Here is a 17,207-nt window from a genome sequence, read left to right as displayed (position 1 = left end):
TCCAATCACAAACACAAAGCCCTTCAATAAATATCATGCTCATTTAGGAATATTATAAACGACTATGCTAAATTAACTAACCCCAAAGCATAAATTTATCTGTGACTGTGGCAATATGCCAATAGTTCTCTTACATATCTGGAGGGACCCATTTGCCACAACACAAACATGGGTTTCCCACAAGGCCATCTTCTTTAAAGGGTAACTCATCAGGTGTTGCAGCTCAATTGTGGATTTGCGAACCATGCTTGTTAAAAGCTGAGTAAATACTATTTGTTATGTGGTTGTATAGCACTGCAATGACCAGAGAGCACATTTTCTCACCCTCTGTGAACACTGAAGTCATGTGTTCTGTGCTGTGGAAGTCTGTTCTGCCACAGAATACATTTTGTTTGGCTAAAAAGCCTCCGACAAAAGGGAGGGATAGTACCAGAGCCATCTTTACTCTGTTGTAGAAGGATTTATGAAGGGTTCCAAGGACTCAGATTTGGTTGTTCTTGTCCAAACCCAGTGATTATCTAAGGTCATGTATTGGACTGTGTAGATAATGTCACATTCAACATATAAATGGCGTAAATCGCAATTATTTGACATAACCGTAATCACGGTTGCATAATGGTCCTCGTTCACCTTGTTATTCAGGATTTAATAGAAATGATAGACTGAAAGCTACAGTATATGTCCTGTTATAGTGTAATTTTGGCCTAAAAGTGAACAGAAACTGATAATTAATTGCAATTATTTGAAAAACAATCATCTAAAAAAATTCTAACAGCCCCCTGCTGTACTATCGCCACACTGCTGGAAGTTAGAAGTCGAAGTACAGCACTGAGAATACCACCCAAATAAAAGAAATCAAAGTATAGTCAGGGAAAAAATTAAAGTACTCAATGCAGAAAACTTCCCCTGTCAGTTTTACACGATAGAAAAATGAGCAATTATTTAATATTATATCTGAATCGATGTGAAACCGGGACTTAAAGAAGGGCTTCAACGTGTATCTACATTAATTAATCTGCTTAAATTACTTTTCCAGTTTATTGTTTGGTTTGTAAAAGCTGTGAAATGGTAGGACAGGTTGCCATGGTTACAGGCAGCCCAAAGTTACAATACTAGTCCTTTACAAGCACTATTATAAAACCTCAAGACTATTAGAAAAGTAAAGATGGTAAATACAGCCAATCTTTCCATCTTTGCAGGAGGAACATTGTAATATTTTGCAATAGTCAATTATCAAAATGGTTGCCTATGAAAGTGAAATAAGTGACCTGTTTTGATACCGCTGATAAGCAAAATCAAACTCATCAAAATCTAAAAAAGCACACACGACCCATCTGAGTGTAGGGAGTCATCTCACCACTTTCTAAAACCAATGATTTCTGTCTTGCTCCTGAAGACCCGTTACACCTGTGTGTTTGTTCAGTAAATACAGTGTGACGTTACCGCGAACAGCCAGGTGGCTTAGCTTAGCTTAAAAAAAACCAAAAACAGGTCCTCAGCACCTCTAAAGGCTAAGTAAAGCTCAACTTTTAATCTAAAAAAAGAAAAAGAAAGCAAAACATGATACTCTTTAAATACCGAGACAAGCTCTCACCAAGGTTTTTCATTCCAGCCAAGAAATAGTAAAATAATGACCTGGAAAACCCCAAACCAGCACATTTAACAGGCATCTTGCATATTGATTTGTGGTCTTCTAAGTTTCGGTTAGGTGGATTTTGTCATCTCTTTGACAGAACCAGACCTGCAGTGCCAATGGAAAGCTAAGCCAACACCTGCTGCCTTAGCTTCGTATTTCGGGACACCGGTGAAGGGCTTCTATGTTATAACTATGTTGTAACATCTATGTTACTGGGTTATTTCAGAAAATGTTGAAACCCTTCAGCCTCCATGTACAGTTTGCACTCCAAATGTGTTACCAGTCAGTTTGTGTTTGGGGTGACCAGGCAACTCATTGACGTACACATCCTGTAGCTTTTAGTGTTATTGCTGGAGAACAGCTCAACTCAGCAGAAACCGCCTGCAGCTAATGAAAGAACGAGTGTAATCAGGGGATTATACAGAAAAAAAAGGTTTGAGTTAGACAAACAAAAGGGGGATGAGGTTTGAGGGTGAAAGCGGGGAAATCAGAGAAGCTTGTGTGTGAGGGAAGGAGATTTAAGAGAAACACGGGAACTCCATCGGCTTTAACTCAGGAAAAACCTAATTTGGAGAAGCTATTAAATCGCGCGTAAAGAGAGTAAATGGAATCTTTTTTTTTCTGAGGGACTGGTTCCTGATAAATGCATTTAGCTTTTTAGCAATATTTGCTCTCCTTTTTCTTGCTTTTGTGTATATTTTATCCTATGATTTAGTTTATGTTCGAATTCTCTGGCATGTAATATGCAGCTCTTACTATGACTTAAATGCATCTATGGAGCCACAGCTTATAATCACATTTTAATGAGCTTTTTAATGAGCTTTTAATCTTCTTAAAGCTGTCACAGAGACTGGCCATGTTTAAAAAAAAATTATAAAATTTACCACGGGATCAAGAAGACTTCTCAAGCGCGACAAACTGTTTTTCTTTTATATCCCTCATCTTCTCACACTCTCTCGCTGTCAGGCTTTTCCTCTCTGAAAGTAACCGACAGTGAACTCACTAAAGGCCGCATCCTAAAAAAATTTTCAGAAAAATTTGAAGTATGATTTGACTGAAGAGAGTAGTGTGTCTTGGATGCTGTCTCCTCTGTGTTTGTCCGTCTGCAGCTTACCCAAACTCACAAAGCGAGGTTTCCTACAGCACTGACTATTTGCCAGTCCCTTTACAAGCTGAAACTCTACCCTGCTACATATGTTGGAGTATATTCTTTTGACACAGCCCCAAGGAAAAAGCTAAAGGAAAGACTAAAAGGAAACCTCACATCTCTTCCAAGGAGAGGCATCCTGTGACTGTACATTTCCATTTGGATATTAGTTGACTCTGCAAGCTCGCTGCGTGACAGGCCCCGTTTCCTTTTATTCAAAATGATGTAACAAGTCAGTCTTCCTCCTGAAGCGCCCGTCGTAGCTTCTATTTTACATCTCAAAAGCGTTGCAAGATGCATAAGCACAGAAAAGTCCCCGCAGAACATTTCTGTATTCTTTCACCGAAGTGGCATTTACTTTCTCCACCATGGTTGCTTCTGTTTGCTTCCTCTCCTGAGTAATATCACGTTTACGTAGATATTACTCCAAAAGCTGTATGCTGGGCTTATACACGAATGGTAGATAAGAGAAGTGGAATGCTAGGTTATTGCTGCACAGACAAAAAAAAATACTAAATTAAATTCTAGCTGAAGCAAATCTGCTGCCAAACAACTGTGACCTTTTAGACTTGATATTGTGATGCAGTGACTAAACTACAGCGCAGGAAAAGTAGAGGGGGATAAAAAGCTGTGGAGGAATGGAAACTTATCTCCTTTGCGTTACTGTGTTCATGAACTCCTTTACATCACCTTTGCTGCAGGCAGACTCCTGCGCTTGCCCTCCCCCGCGGCACAGCAAATTTTATTGCTTCCATTTTCTTTAGTTTTCTGGATTCTCCCACTGGATTCTGTTTACAGCCTGAGTGGCCAGATTTTATGTTCTGCAAGCAGACACTCTTTCGCTGTCTCCTCTCGCCCGTCTTACTTCCTCTGACCTCCCCCTTCAACACTTCATTTTTTGGGGAATTGTGGGTGTTCTCAATGCATGTCGCCCCTTCATGTGTGCATTACCTCCCGCCATGCATGCAGATTCCCTCACAGCTTAGTTGAGTTTAACTCTTGTTTCCAAAAACGTTGGGAAGCTGAACAAAATATTTGTATAGGAAAACAATGTTCGAGTCAAATAGTCGATTTTGAGGTGGCGTACCAAATTTTAGAAAGTAAGACATTTCACTATCCGAATATTGGCTAATATTGTTAAGAAGTTAACATTTTTAGATTATGATTGGTGTAATGATAAGAGGGAAATGAAGCTTGACTCAGCACCGTCTCTCTCAGAAAGTGTGTATACTTTTAAATTTAGTGCCAGGAACACGTTTCAGAAACTTGGGACATGGACATGTTTGCTGGAGTGTTGCGCCACTTATTTTAACGACACTGTAACCATTTGGGAACTGAGGAGACCAGTTACTGTGGCTGAACAGCCTCTCCATTCTCACCTAATATATTCTTATATTTTTGCTCTGATGTATCCAGCCGCTCAATTATTTGCAATCTCCTCCCTGCCCTGAGAAAGCAACAGTGTTTTGTTTTTTTTGTTCTTCTTGTTTGCATGTCTCTCTGTTTGCACGGTCGGGGTTTATGCTGCAGTTGATGAAGCAGTGATGAACTCTGTTCACTGACGGTGGTTTTCAGAAATGTTCCAGAGCCTGTGCTGTGACAGAATCTTGTCTATTTTGAATGCAGCCCTGCCTGAAGATCACAGTCTTTAAGTTATGATAAAGATATCAAACTCAAAATGAGATTATATTTCTCAAAAAAAGAAAAAAAACAAATCTGTTGATTCAATTAGATGGTTTGAACTCAGACTGTTTGAAAGGTACCACATTCTGTTTATTTATAGTTAAACAGCATCCAAACTCTTCTGGAAAGAGGTTTGTACTCTCTGATGGCCGCCCATGGAATGTGTGCTTCCACTGACCACTATAACCAACCATCTAGTGAGTCACACTTCACACAACAAACAGTCTAAGCGGGACCAAAACAGGATGTTATAGTAGGCTGGAACCACTTTTTGTGGCTAAAACGCTGAACTGAGTCAGTACAGGCTCTTGGGGCCACGCATGTCTGCACAAAAGCTCCATCTTTCCAATCGTTTTTGAGCGATCTCGGTCTGGAACAAAGCGCTTTACTGACCAAAGATAGCGCTAAAAACTGCAGCATGCCCACACACACAGCAAAGACAAACACATATGGTGCGAGCTTATATGAATCCTAAGCTGTGTATAACTCAGAGGTGAGTCATGCATTGTGTAGATTCCATTCTGTTCCACTTTTTCCCTCTGACCGTATTGAACGTTGCATAATCCCATTTCCTAACGTTATCTGTGACTTTCCCTTCCTAACCTTCCCTTTTTTCTTTTTGTTCTACCCCTCCATCATTAATATCATGGGCTGTGTGCCCGAGCAGATCTCGTCGGACGATAATTTAATTTTAGGGATGTTTTGGGAGTGTGATGGATGACGTTTCCTGGTGTTTAGGCAGAGCGGTGCTGTCGGCTATACTGCAGGCTTTCACACGCCGCTGTGCAGAAGTGGATTCCTTGGACTTGCAGGAACATTTACCTGTGTTTTCAGACCTTTGCTTGGCTTAATGTGATGATCTGGAGAGCCGGAAAGTTGGTGTAAGAATAAAGATTGGCAAGGACTCTGTTAGGCAGCGTAGTGCTTTTCAAGTCAATTAGTTTAGCAGACACTCTGCTGAATCTCATGTTCACCCACCTACATTCTTATACATCCCACGCAGAGCTCTAGCACTCAACACACTAAGATGAGCGTGACAATTTCTCCACAAAAAGAAGCTGCTTTTACAAAGACCCACTGTCCCCTTCCTGATTTGAATCCACCCCCCACTGTGTGTTTTTTTTTTTAACTTGCTTTGTGTCTTCTTCAAAAACTTGAGTGAAAAGGCAACACAAGACTTCTTTTTAAAAGCCTGAGTCAGATAGCCACATTTTCCCCTTTTCTTGCCTCTACCTGTTGATCTGCACGCCTCCCCCTTGGTCTCTTGTTTCAGCCGTGTTCACACTGTTGTTCTCATTGGTTGCTTTGCTCTTGATTATTCATCAGAGTTAATAAATGTGCTCATTTGTACTTCTAACGCCACACCATGACTCATTGGAACTTCCACAGCACCTTTGCTACTCTAGTCTCTCCACTGACTTTCTTGTGGCATTTGATTAGTCCAAAAATAAACAGCTCCCCACAGTGAAAGCGCGGCACGCCTCTGGTGTTATTAAAATTAAACATTTAATGATTATATCAACGTTGCTGTATGTTTAAATCCACAAGCACACCTCCACTGATATTTTCCATACAATAGAATTCTGACTTATCTGTTAGCTTCGACGCAAAAGTTGATTTTTTTTGTTTATTGAAAACGTATGATAACTTGGAAAGCTAGAAAACCTATCACAGGAAGCGCTAACAATGATAAACACGAAGGCCCCCTTCGGATGGTGCAGTCTAACCATGGAATCATCTCAGCTTGTGGACTAAAATAATTATTTGCATTATTTGGCAATAACATTTACAGTGAATAAGGGAAATGCAGTGAAAATTATTGCAGATAATTCAGTATAGTGACATTTTTCCTGATGGAATTTGTTGATGTCAGCTTGATTACAGGTTTAGTGTGTAACAATCCTAGCTGAATCATTTGTACACACATGCCTTGAAATATATCTAGTTGCCTGATGAAAAATTACACATGAAATGAGGTGAGCTGTCGGGGCAGGTTTCACACGGATGTCATTTTCTAAAGCTCAGCGGTGGGCCTGCCTGACGTTTGGAATTGTAAAAACAATCGGACGTGTGATCAGTCAGGCAATATGATTGCTGCTTGAAAAATTAAACTGTCGACTTTCTAATGCAAGTCAGGCTAGTAAAGCAACTTGAACACGTTTGCGGGAATCCTGCCTAACTGTCTTCATGTGAAAGAAAAACGATCCACTCCAACCTCACACCAGATTTCAAGTGGTACTGTTTTTGAGTGAAGTCTTCACTGTTGTGAAGACAGATTAATGAGCAGCTTCAATCATGTGTCTTGCACATTGATGGAAAAACACAAACATTGTGTATGTTTTATATTTTGTTTAACACATCATGAAAAGAAAAATGTTGAACAAGAATTCAGAATAGATTGAAATGCAGAAAGGGGGGGGGGGGGGGATCCAATAGCCCCGCCCACTTACTTCATGACCTTCCTGTCTCACTGTGTCTTTTTAGATGCTGCCACAGAGGTCGCCATAGTTGTAAATGTTCAACACAAAAGGGCTTTAATGGACCACAGCCTGTAAACTCACTGATATGTTGGCCGCAGGCTTTTTAATTCACTTCTCCCTTACTGAGCATCCTGATCCTTTTTACTTTCTGTTTGCTTTAACTGTTGCCTCTCTTTGGTACAGGTGTGATGACCCGCTCCTGCTCGTCCTCTTCCTCATCTAGCTATCCCATCAGTCTGTGTCTAAGCTCAAACAAACAAAGTGAACCCCAGAATAACCCCCAGCCAGCAGCCACTGCTTTAAACCCACAGCTTATGCGTTTCATCGTCCTGTCCCCATCCCTGCCCCTCTCATCGTTTGCTGCACCAGCCTGCCTCTCCCTAGGAGCCTGGGGAGCTCTCTGCCACTGCCTAAGCCCCTTTCCTCTCCTTCTTCTCCTCTTCTTCTCCTCTCTGCCCCTTCTCCCTCTATGTGAGTATTACTGATGATAACCAGCATGCGGAACTGGTGTCTGTGGCAGAAGCATGGTGCTGGGCATGTGGTGGATGAACAGTGTGGGTGTTTTTCGGCTCGTGTGTGGGTCTCACCAGTGATTTCTCTGCTAATGACTGCATAATAACCTCCATTTACATGCGGATGTGGTTGTGCAGATTACAAACAGCATTAGCATTGTGGTAATCGGCGAGTCAGTGTGTTTTATTCATGGCTGCTCTGCCTCTTACACTTTTGCCCGAAGACTTGTCAAGATTACTTATGAATAGAGGTTCAGATTGTGCAGTAAAACTGTCGGAACAGAGGCACGTCTTTATGTACCTGTCTTACTTTTGCTGTGTTAAAGCGTTCAGGGGTGTGTTTTTGTCACATGCATGTTTCGCTTCGCTGAGTCACCAGTCTTCCAGATGGAGAACGTGATAAACCCATCCTCAGACATATGGCCTCAGAGGTCTCACCAGCAGCCAGAGGAGCTGCACAAAAAAACCCAAAACAAAGCCATTTGAATTAATGGCCGGTGATAGCCATGAAAATAGTCTTTCACTTGATTTTTAAAAAAGTTCTAAGATCTTTAAGTTTTCATATCTTATGTTCTACAGACATATGATTTCATAAGCTATGGATGGCTTAGTATTTGGGATCATGTCAAAAGTAGATCTCCTTCAGTCTGAGCACCCAGGAGAGGAGAACTACAGAGTCTTAACTCATTGCCCTGGATTTAATGTGAAATCCCTCTTTTCTTGGCAAAGTGTGATCTAATATCTCTAATAGCTGCTAAAGCATTCTCATGAATGTAAAAGCGTGTAATAAAAGCAACATTTGATTCTACATTTGGTATATCATCAGCCATATGTTGATGAGAAAATGGCAGAATATATTCTGATACATATGGTATATGTTATTAGATTACAGCGACAGAAGCTGCTTGTACAGTAATATCTGTTTTTAAATGTGTTCTCTAATGGTGACTTTCTAAAAGAACTCGACTGGAAAGAAAGGCTGATGGTAAAAAACCAGTAGAAGCTGAGGTGCAGGTAGGCTGGATGAGACTTAAAGGAGATAAAAAGAGACAGTGAGACAATAACATAAAGAGCAGCAGAGTATAATTCTGCAGAAACAGATTAAGAGTATAATGCTGCAGAACAAGTGAGTCTGAAAGAACTGAGCTGCATTAAATCAGAGTCACGATAATGACGGAAACGGCAGAAGCAAGATAATTTCATTTCACTGTTGAAAGCCCACACATTAAAAAAAAATGACATATTAGATTAAACCACAACATCATCTTCTATTTAACTGTGCTGTTTGACTTTATACGACAAAAAAAAAAGTTAAGTCTTCTAGAAGGATTAAAGAATTTAACGATGTCATTTTGTATGTAGCTCATGCTCAGGCTTTTGTGTCATTTCCTGTTGAAATTCCATTTCCAGAATTTTTTTGAACAAAGTGAAATTTTGTCCTGAATATGGCGTTAAGTGGAAAAATGAGGGGCTTCACCGCGTTTATTACGACTCGTCGCGAGGAAAACAGGAACATCTGTAACGGCTCTTAAAGCAGTTCGCCTAGAAGTTGCTGAGATATTAACCGAATGTGCACCGAATGTTTTGTTTGCTGTGTTTCGTGAACAACTCTCCTGGCATTCTGAGCAAAAATACCAAAATTTCAGTCTGATTCTGACAGGAAGCCGATCCGGTTCTCTTTTGGCTGAAATAAAGGGAAATATGTCACCGTTGTTATACTTCCCAACAAACTTTTGAGCCAATCCACACAGTGGTTGAGACGTTTTTTTCTCTGGAACAAAATCAATCACATTGCCTTCTTCGGGCCACGCCTCAACAATGGCAAGTAGCAGCTAATGATATCCCTTGTGGCAACGGAGGCAGTGGAGTTCAGCTAACCTTTTACCCTCATGAACTGTGTGTGCTGCTCCATTTGTTAGTTTGGGAAATGATGGAGAATTATATCTTGAGATGTTTTCCCCGCCTCTACAAATCTGTCATTACCGCAGCCTTCCACATCATTCTCCGGCAAAAGCAGACAGTAAAGACATCATGAAGTCACATAAGTTCATTACTCAGAACTGGATAGAACCACAGACCGGATCTCACGGGGGAACGAAGTCAGCCGCTGTCAGCATCATGTAACTGGGAGGAGTGAGGGAGGAAACGAGACTTGTTATCGGGTTTGGGTCAGGAGTCATTTTCCAACAGAGTGGCTGTAATTCTGTGTGGATGTGTGCGCTGATGCTTGTCGCGGCATTATTGTGGCGAAATCAGTGCCTGCCTTATTGCTATTTCTGGTGTGTGGGTCCTAGCAAAGCCTGCAGCTCTCTCCTCGCTTCTTTACCCCCATCCCCCAGGCTTTGGCTGTTGTTCCTCCACTGCCCCTCTATTTTCACAACAGGGGAGCTGTGGGATGTAGATAAGTTCCTTGACAGCCAGAACAACGGGGAGCCAGAGAAAGAGTCGGTGGCTTGTGTAGTAACAGCTTACATCTCGGTGCACTCAGGTTAATGGGGTATGATATGACTGATGGAGAGCAAAACTAGCTTGAGGCTTATTTTTACACGCCCACATGGTAGGGAAATGATGCTGAATGTGAGTTTGCAAAATAAGGATTATAAAACGATGCTTATGAATCTATTTTTAACTTCTCATTCTACCAGTGAAGGTATTTTATCACTAACAAATGCCTCTTTTTTTTTTTTTTCAGGTGTAAACAGACAATACCCAAACTTGACCCTCCTCCACCCTCCATGAGCCGCAAGAGGGCCAGCAGGACATTCTCTCCAGGTACAGAGGTCAGCGCTTCGCCCACACCTGCAGAGGTCAGCGCTAACGGAGTGGCCCCGAGCCGTAGCAGCAGCCTCTCGTTCCCAGACATCACCCCCAGCTCCCTGTCATCCGCCGATTTCCACTCCCTCAACAACGGCGAGAGCAGCTCCTCCTCGGCTAGCGAGGACTCGGGCGTCCGCTCTGACACCAAGTCCCTGCTGTCGCCCCTGCGCGATGACGACGACCTGTTCGGGGACCGCGGGACGTTTTTAACAGCGTCCAGCGGCTGCGGAAGTCCCCTGGAGGAGAGAGCTGAAGCGGTCCTCTTGTCATCGGAGTCGTCTCCTACTGAATCCAACACCCTGACCTCACGTTCGGACACCTGTGATCACCCTCTGCCCCTCTCCTCTCCTATGAATGATACCTGCCTTCACATCAGTTTTTCTGAGGATGAGCTGCTGGAGAGCAACCAGGAGGACATTAATGTCCCCCAGCGGAGTTAGGAGGATGAGTTGATGTCTCCATGCTCCTCAATCAGCTTTTAATCCAGCACTTGCTGTCAGAACCTCCTATATTTGCACTGGGCTCCATTACAAGACTTCAATTGTTCCATTCACTTGTGACACAGTGCACCTATTACTAAAAATACTTAATTATATAAATTATTAGCCAGTGGACAGATTTAGTATTTTTGTAATGAAGTTACTTTTAGAGGACTAGAATGCAAAGCAGAGTACATGTAGCGATTATTGCACTGTTGATGACACACAATTTACTGTAGAATTCAAAATGAACGGGAACACGTTTTATTTTTGCTAGTGCTCAATATCAAAACTTTATTTTGTATGATGCTTCACTGTGGTTCAAACTATTGTGGAAATACCATGCTCTGCAAATTTCACCGGGAATGGGACGATCGAGCAGATGGAGGTGATGTTGGGAAGAGCCTCAGTTCCTGGAAAGCACCTGACAGGATGATGGGGGGGAAAGGGAAGAACAAGAAAGTCAGTGAAGGGATAAAAGGAAGATAGAAGTGAGCAGTCGTGTACGATCATTAGTGTTTGTAATTTATGGTTTTATACTGTCGGAGGAAAGTGGGTTTCAGAGTTTTATCTCCTTCTTGTTTTTAGCGATTTTTCAGACTTAAAGGTCAGGGAAATTTAGTGTTTTCTGTATTGAAGTGATTTGTTGAATGGCTGAAACCCTTGGGATTTCTGCTTTTTATTATTAACATCAATATAAGAAGCTATTAGATATTAAAGCTTTATACCTACTGCACATCTGGGAAATAAGTAATAAATAGCTCATTTTAAAGATGACCGGAAAGACATTTGGAGACGCCCATATGTGAGATTTTCTGGTCACTGCCTCTTATTTTGAAATTCTGATGAACCAGTACATTCCCTACAAAACAGAAATGTTTGTATAACTCCATTTCCCACAAAAATCTGGAACGGTACGTAAAATGTTTGAAAAAAAACCCAGAAAGCAATGATTTGAAAGTCTCACAAACAAACAAAACATAAAGACATCGAATGCTGAAAGTGGGACATTTTGCGGTGTGGTGGAACTTATCAGGTCATCTTGAATTTGACGGCAACACGTCTCATTGAAATTGAGACAGATTTTTTAATAAGTCTGTAAACGTATGAGAACTGAGGAGACCAGTTGCTGGACACTTTTACTACGAAGCCATGCTGTTGAAATGGATCAAATGTTTTGCAAATTTGCAAAGCCTTTCCTGAAAAAAGAACTCATGCTCCCAATCACCCAATCATGGGAGCATATGGTGCCCTAAAACCTGCATATACCTTTTGGCTTTGATGGTGACTTTTCTGATGTGCAAATTGCCAGTTCTGTCGGCACTGATCCACCCCTGTACCATCAGAGATGCAGGCTTTTGAACTGAGTGATGAAAACCCGCTGGATGGTGCCTCTCCTTTAGTCTGGAGGACACGGCATATATGATTTCCAAAAAAAGAATTTGTCATTTCGATTAGTCTGCCCAGAGGACAGTGCTGCCTGAGGAGAGATCGCAGACATCAATTTTTGATTTTCGGCCAAGTTCCTTTCGCTGTGTCTCCGGATCTCTAAACATTTTGATGATATTATGTACTGTAGATGATGGACTATCAGACCCGAGACATCGTTTGCTATAACTCTGCCCATCTTTATTCCTATGGTGCTCTTTTATACCCAGATTACAGACATGTGCTCCATTACCCTTCTTAGTTGCAACATCTTCATCCAGCTGTTTCTGTTTAGTACCCCTTACTTTTCCAGTCTTTAGTTGCCCCGACTTTTTGAGACTTTTTTGCCGTCAGATTGAAGATGCATCAGCTAATGTGCTGTGTTCTGGTAAGTGTAGAAAGCAAGGGTGCAGTAATAAAACTGCTGAATATAGAATAGGAAAAAAAATACCCAAAATGTACTAGTTCCAGTTTCTCAAAAATGAATATTGATTTTATTTCACATATTCACTTAACTGATTTACCTTAAGTATCAAACATTTGTCACATCAAGCTGTACAGTGTTTGAGAAAATGATCTATAGATCAACTAATGATGCAAGCAATTTTCCCATGAGAGCAGTAGCTGTTGAAATTTACACTTAAAAGAAATCCTGCAGATTTTTCATGATGTTTAAGGAAGTGCACTGGTGTAGCCTTTGATGATTAGAGGTAGAAAATAAATGGACATGCGAGGTGAAGCGAATATGGTGTGATTGGGGTGCGGATGTAAAAGGCCCCTCGGGCAAAACGTTTTACACCCAGAAGTGAGGCTCTTCCCAACATTACATGTGGCAGGGAGCTAAACAGCAATAACACGTGGGTGAAGTAATAATAAAGAGAGATCGTTGGAAAAAACACCAGCACTTCACTGTGTCTCTTTTCTTCTTGTTTTATACATCCTATTCAAAGAAGTGCAAGGTCAGACTAATTTACGTTACTTTCCACACAGGTCAACTGGTTCTTTTCTTGCTTAACTGCTGGACTTACCCATCATTACATGTATTGTATTCTGTCGTTGTCCATGTTGATAGTGTTCAGTATAATTTTCCTTAACTGCAGCACCGTCTCCGTAATTTGATCCACAGATGGAGTTGAATGTGTCGTGAAGAGATAGGCTTCCAAGCTGTAAAGCATTCACAGGGAGTATTCACAGGTGCAGCCGAGGAGCAGCTCACAGCTGAGTTTAAATCAGTCTTACAGTGCTGCCGCGGGCTTATTAAAAAATAAATGCTGTTCGCCTTATCTCTCCGGTATGAACGGGAACAAGAATAATCTGTCCACTCTCCTCTTCTGCCCTTTTTTTTCTTTGTTAATCATATCTCATTACTTTCCCGTGGCATTAGAAATTTTGTCAAACATTTCCGAGGTTTGCTGAGACTGTCATTTTCTCCCAAGGTGTTTACTTTTCTTTTCTTTTTTTTTTTCTTAAAGGTTTGCTGTTTCCTCTCTGTTGTTCACAAGCCCTCAAAGCTTACATCTGCAGGAAATGCTGTCGCGGCGAGGCGGGGACATGTGACTGACAGGCTTAATGCCCTCAGGACCTCTGTGGGATGCCATTATTCGAAAAAAGGCAAATTGGAAATCCCTCACCTCAAAAGTATTGGAGCTGTCATTTCCCAGTGAACTGTTTTGATCTCAGAGGTGCAAACATCACATCTGGTGCAGAAAGAAAACACGAAAAAAGAAACGTGTGAGGTGTCTTATATCTGGCACAGGAAGACAATTCTCCCTTTGTGCCAACCTTCAACATGGTATTCCCCCACTGGGTGATCGATAATGTGTGTCTCGGCTCTGCTCCCCTCTTCTTTCTCTTTTGAAAGGTAGCTTCCACCCTGTTCGGGGAGCCTGTTAAATGCGAAACTGCATCTGATCTGCAGTCAGTGTAATGTAGCTCTTAAGAGCCACGAAGCAGCCAGACGTTGAAACGTTGGCTTTGTGGTTTTACAAAGACGCTTAAAACGCACGGCCATTGTACTTTGTGCACTCATGAATGCCGCTGAAAACATGTGAAGGCAGGAGTGAGCCTTGTTAGCAATCAAAGCTTTTTTGTGAGGCTGGTGATCACAGACTCAGGAACAAATTAATCTTGCTACTCTGCTGCTCTTAACTGCTGCCAGTTGGATTAAAGATAAAACAGCAGATCTTGAGGCATTCTTGTTACTGTTTTTCTAAATTATTCAAAAATGCTTATGAACTGCAATTTCAGCCTGATATCTACATCACAAGGGAGTAAAGACTAACATTCAGAACAGAATAATGCTTAAATGTTAGGTAATTATCTGATTTGGTGATTAGTTCAGGCTTTATATTCATAATTCTTTGAATGCGAAAGGCCATACTTGATGGCATTAATCATTCTAGGAATCATCAATAATTCTATCATCTTTCCATAGCAAGAGCCTTTTTGACCAGCTGTTTCAAAGGGTTACTCATAAGTGATTAAAAAGACAGGATTCGTTGTGTCGTAGCAGATCATTTTGTACATTTTGGTTGATAAATGACCCCCTAAAAATGATAATAGACAAACTGACACTGCATTTTACGATGGTGGAGAATGAGAGGAAAATGAAACTTGTAAACTGTGTTCTTTCAAATTGGTTTTACATTAGGTTAAAAAATGTCATATCCAGGCAGATGAAATCCATGTTCACGTTCGGAAACTGCGGCAAACACGTGTATAGCGGTATTTGGGAAAAGCTTTTGATCACTGTCACCGGGCCCTGAGCTGAAGAGCGCAGATCCTCACAGTCATAGCAGGGGATCCCTCCTGACAGCAGAGTGACAATGCACCAGGCAGATGAACATGCACCTGCATCAAGAGCACATTTTGCTCTATTTTGCTCATGTGTGTCCAAAGGACATTGTTCCAGAAGTCTTGTGGTTTGTTCAGATGCAACTATGAAAACCTAAGCAAGAAGAGGCTTTCTCCTGGCAGCACAAGCCAAACATTTCACTGTCATGAACTTTAACACTTCACATGCTAACTAAAGCCTGTAGAGTCTGAGATATAGCTCCTGGATTTTCTGTAGTTCCTCTGAGCATTGCACGGTTTGACCTTAGAGTAAACTTGCTGGGAGATCTAGTCCTGGGAAGATTATCGATTGTTTTCTCCTTGAATAATGAATAATGATGTACTCCTAATTGTTCAGAAACCACCTTATAACTCCACCCAGATTGATGGGAAGTAACAGTTGCTTCTCTATGATCTTTGCTTTTCTGTTGCCCCTCATATTGCTGCATACAAATGTATCAGGACATAATAGAAAATATGCACTGTAAATTGAGGATCATTGGATACATAATAATAGCACATATTCAGGTTTTCATTTTGGCTTCATTGGTGTGCCATATTGGTTGAACATATATTTAATCTGTACAGAATACAGGCACACAGGGATTGTTGTGGGACACCTGGACATATTGTTTTTATTATAGCTGTGAGTTGAGGTGTACTTGGAAACCAGCACTCCATAAATTCTCAGCAGATCAGGATTTCCAGGGCTTGCGTTGTGCAAATCGTATCCAGGGAAAATAAATCGGCAAGTATACAGACCTCTTTTTGGTAGGACCTTGTGCTACACCCTCTGATGACAACATTTACACTATTTTCTTGACATAGCCAGATTTATTACTGTAATACTATGAGAATTTGAAGGAAATAAGACACCACGCTGAATATTTGATTATTTTACAAATGATATGAACATATTCATATTGTATGTTCTTTCAGGTAATTTAGGTGTTTTTCTTTCACGACAAATAAATGAAAATGATTTTCTACTGGAAAGAATTTACACACATATTCCCTATAAGCTAAGCTATTATTTCCTCCTTTTGGCTAAAATAACCTCAATGAAGGTGTTTCCTATAACTGTCTGAGATCTGAAAATTCCACATATAACAGTTTTATCAAAATCTAAACCGTTAAGGGCATCTGATAGCCTACTTGTATCTCCTTTAGCTCATTGTGGCATCATCAGACAGGCACATCTCTTGTTGACTTCCTCAATCAGCTTTCTGCCTCGGAAACCTCTTTGCACCTATTGATTGCTGATCCTTCATCTACTGTTGGATGGCCAGCAGCATGATCACATGCCACAGTCAGCCAACAGATAGTCCCCCACCTTTAGCATATGTTGCCATCTCGTTCTCTTGTTATAACAGGAGTATCACTTATGGTGAGATGCGGAAGCCATTTTTTCTCTTTTATTTAATGATTTTTTGTTGGTTTTTAGAAAACTTTTGCTCAGTGGGCAGCAAGTGTTGTTTTGTTCTGTTTGAGGAGTCTGTAAGGCACCTCTGAAAAGGCATTGCTGTGTTCAAAATATGACCTTAGAGGAAATACAATTACTCCAGGTTTAAACTTTTGGCCTTCCATAGAAATGTTTCTCTTTGTGGTCAAGTGGAGAAAAAGTAATATTGTATCCAGCCGCTACTTTCATAACCTACGCAAAAAGGTCATCTACGCTCTGAAAGCAAAGCATCTCTTCTTATTTGATATTGGATACACCCAGGCTTTCTGCAAAGCTAAATATAACTTGTAATGACTCAGACTGGAAAGTGATTTTTGATGTTGACTTCCAGAGGTTGTACAAATAAAGATGGCTGGATAACGAGAACTCAGCTGGAGGGTGAGAGCATGAGAGAGCCGAAGAGGCAAGTTGAAGTGTGCCACGTCCCCGATGGCAAGTCAGCTCTATTAATCTAAAAATTGAAGGTGCATTGTGAGAATTTGGGAATTATTTTTCATTTCTTTTTTGCTGAGGATTTGACACTGATTTAGTGTTTTCACAATGACTGTGAAGATCACTTCTTAGTACAGAGACAGACTCTTGTTAAGGCAGCCAATAATCTTCTGCTGAGCTCACAAAGAGGAGACCGCTCAGTTTTAGTTCTTTTAGATTCCTACAAAGTCCAACCTTTGATACTGTCAGTCACAACATCCTCCTTTATCATTTAGAATCCTGGGTTGGAATTAAGTATT

At 41.1% G+C, this 17,207-nt stretch overlaps 1 protein-coding gene across 1 annotated transcript in view; it reads left to right on the top strand.

The window, feature by feature from the left end:
• Window positions 1–13,078, top strand: part of LOC140276608 (carboxyl-terminal PDZ ligand of neuronal nitric oxide synthase protein) — a 51,448-nt gene extending 38,370 nt beyond the window's left edge. The window contains exon 11 of the mRNA XM_072371376.1: window positions 10,151–13,078. Coding sequence (XP_072227477.1) covers window positions 10,151–10,715 — 565 coding nt within the window. The 3' untranslated portion in view covers window positions 10,716–13,078. The remainder of the gene's footprint in view (window positions 1–10,150) is intronic.
• The last annotated feature ends 4,129 nt before the right edge of the window (window positions 13,079–17,207 follow it).

This window comes from Leuresthes tenuis, unplaced genomic scaffold (assembly GCF_036924035.1).
Source record: "Leuresthes tenuis unplaced genomic scaffold, fLeuTen1.0.hap1 SCAF_19, whole genome shotgun sequence".
Lineage (NCBI taxonomy): Eukaryota > Metazoa > Chordata > Actinopteri > Atheriniformes > Atherinopsidae > Leuresthes > Leuresthes tenuis.
This window is presented reverse-complemented; position numbering and strand designations above follow the sequence as displayed.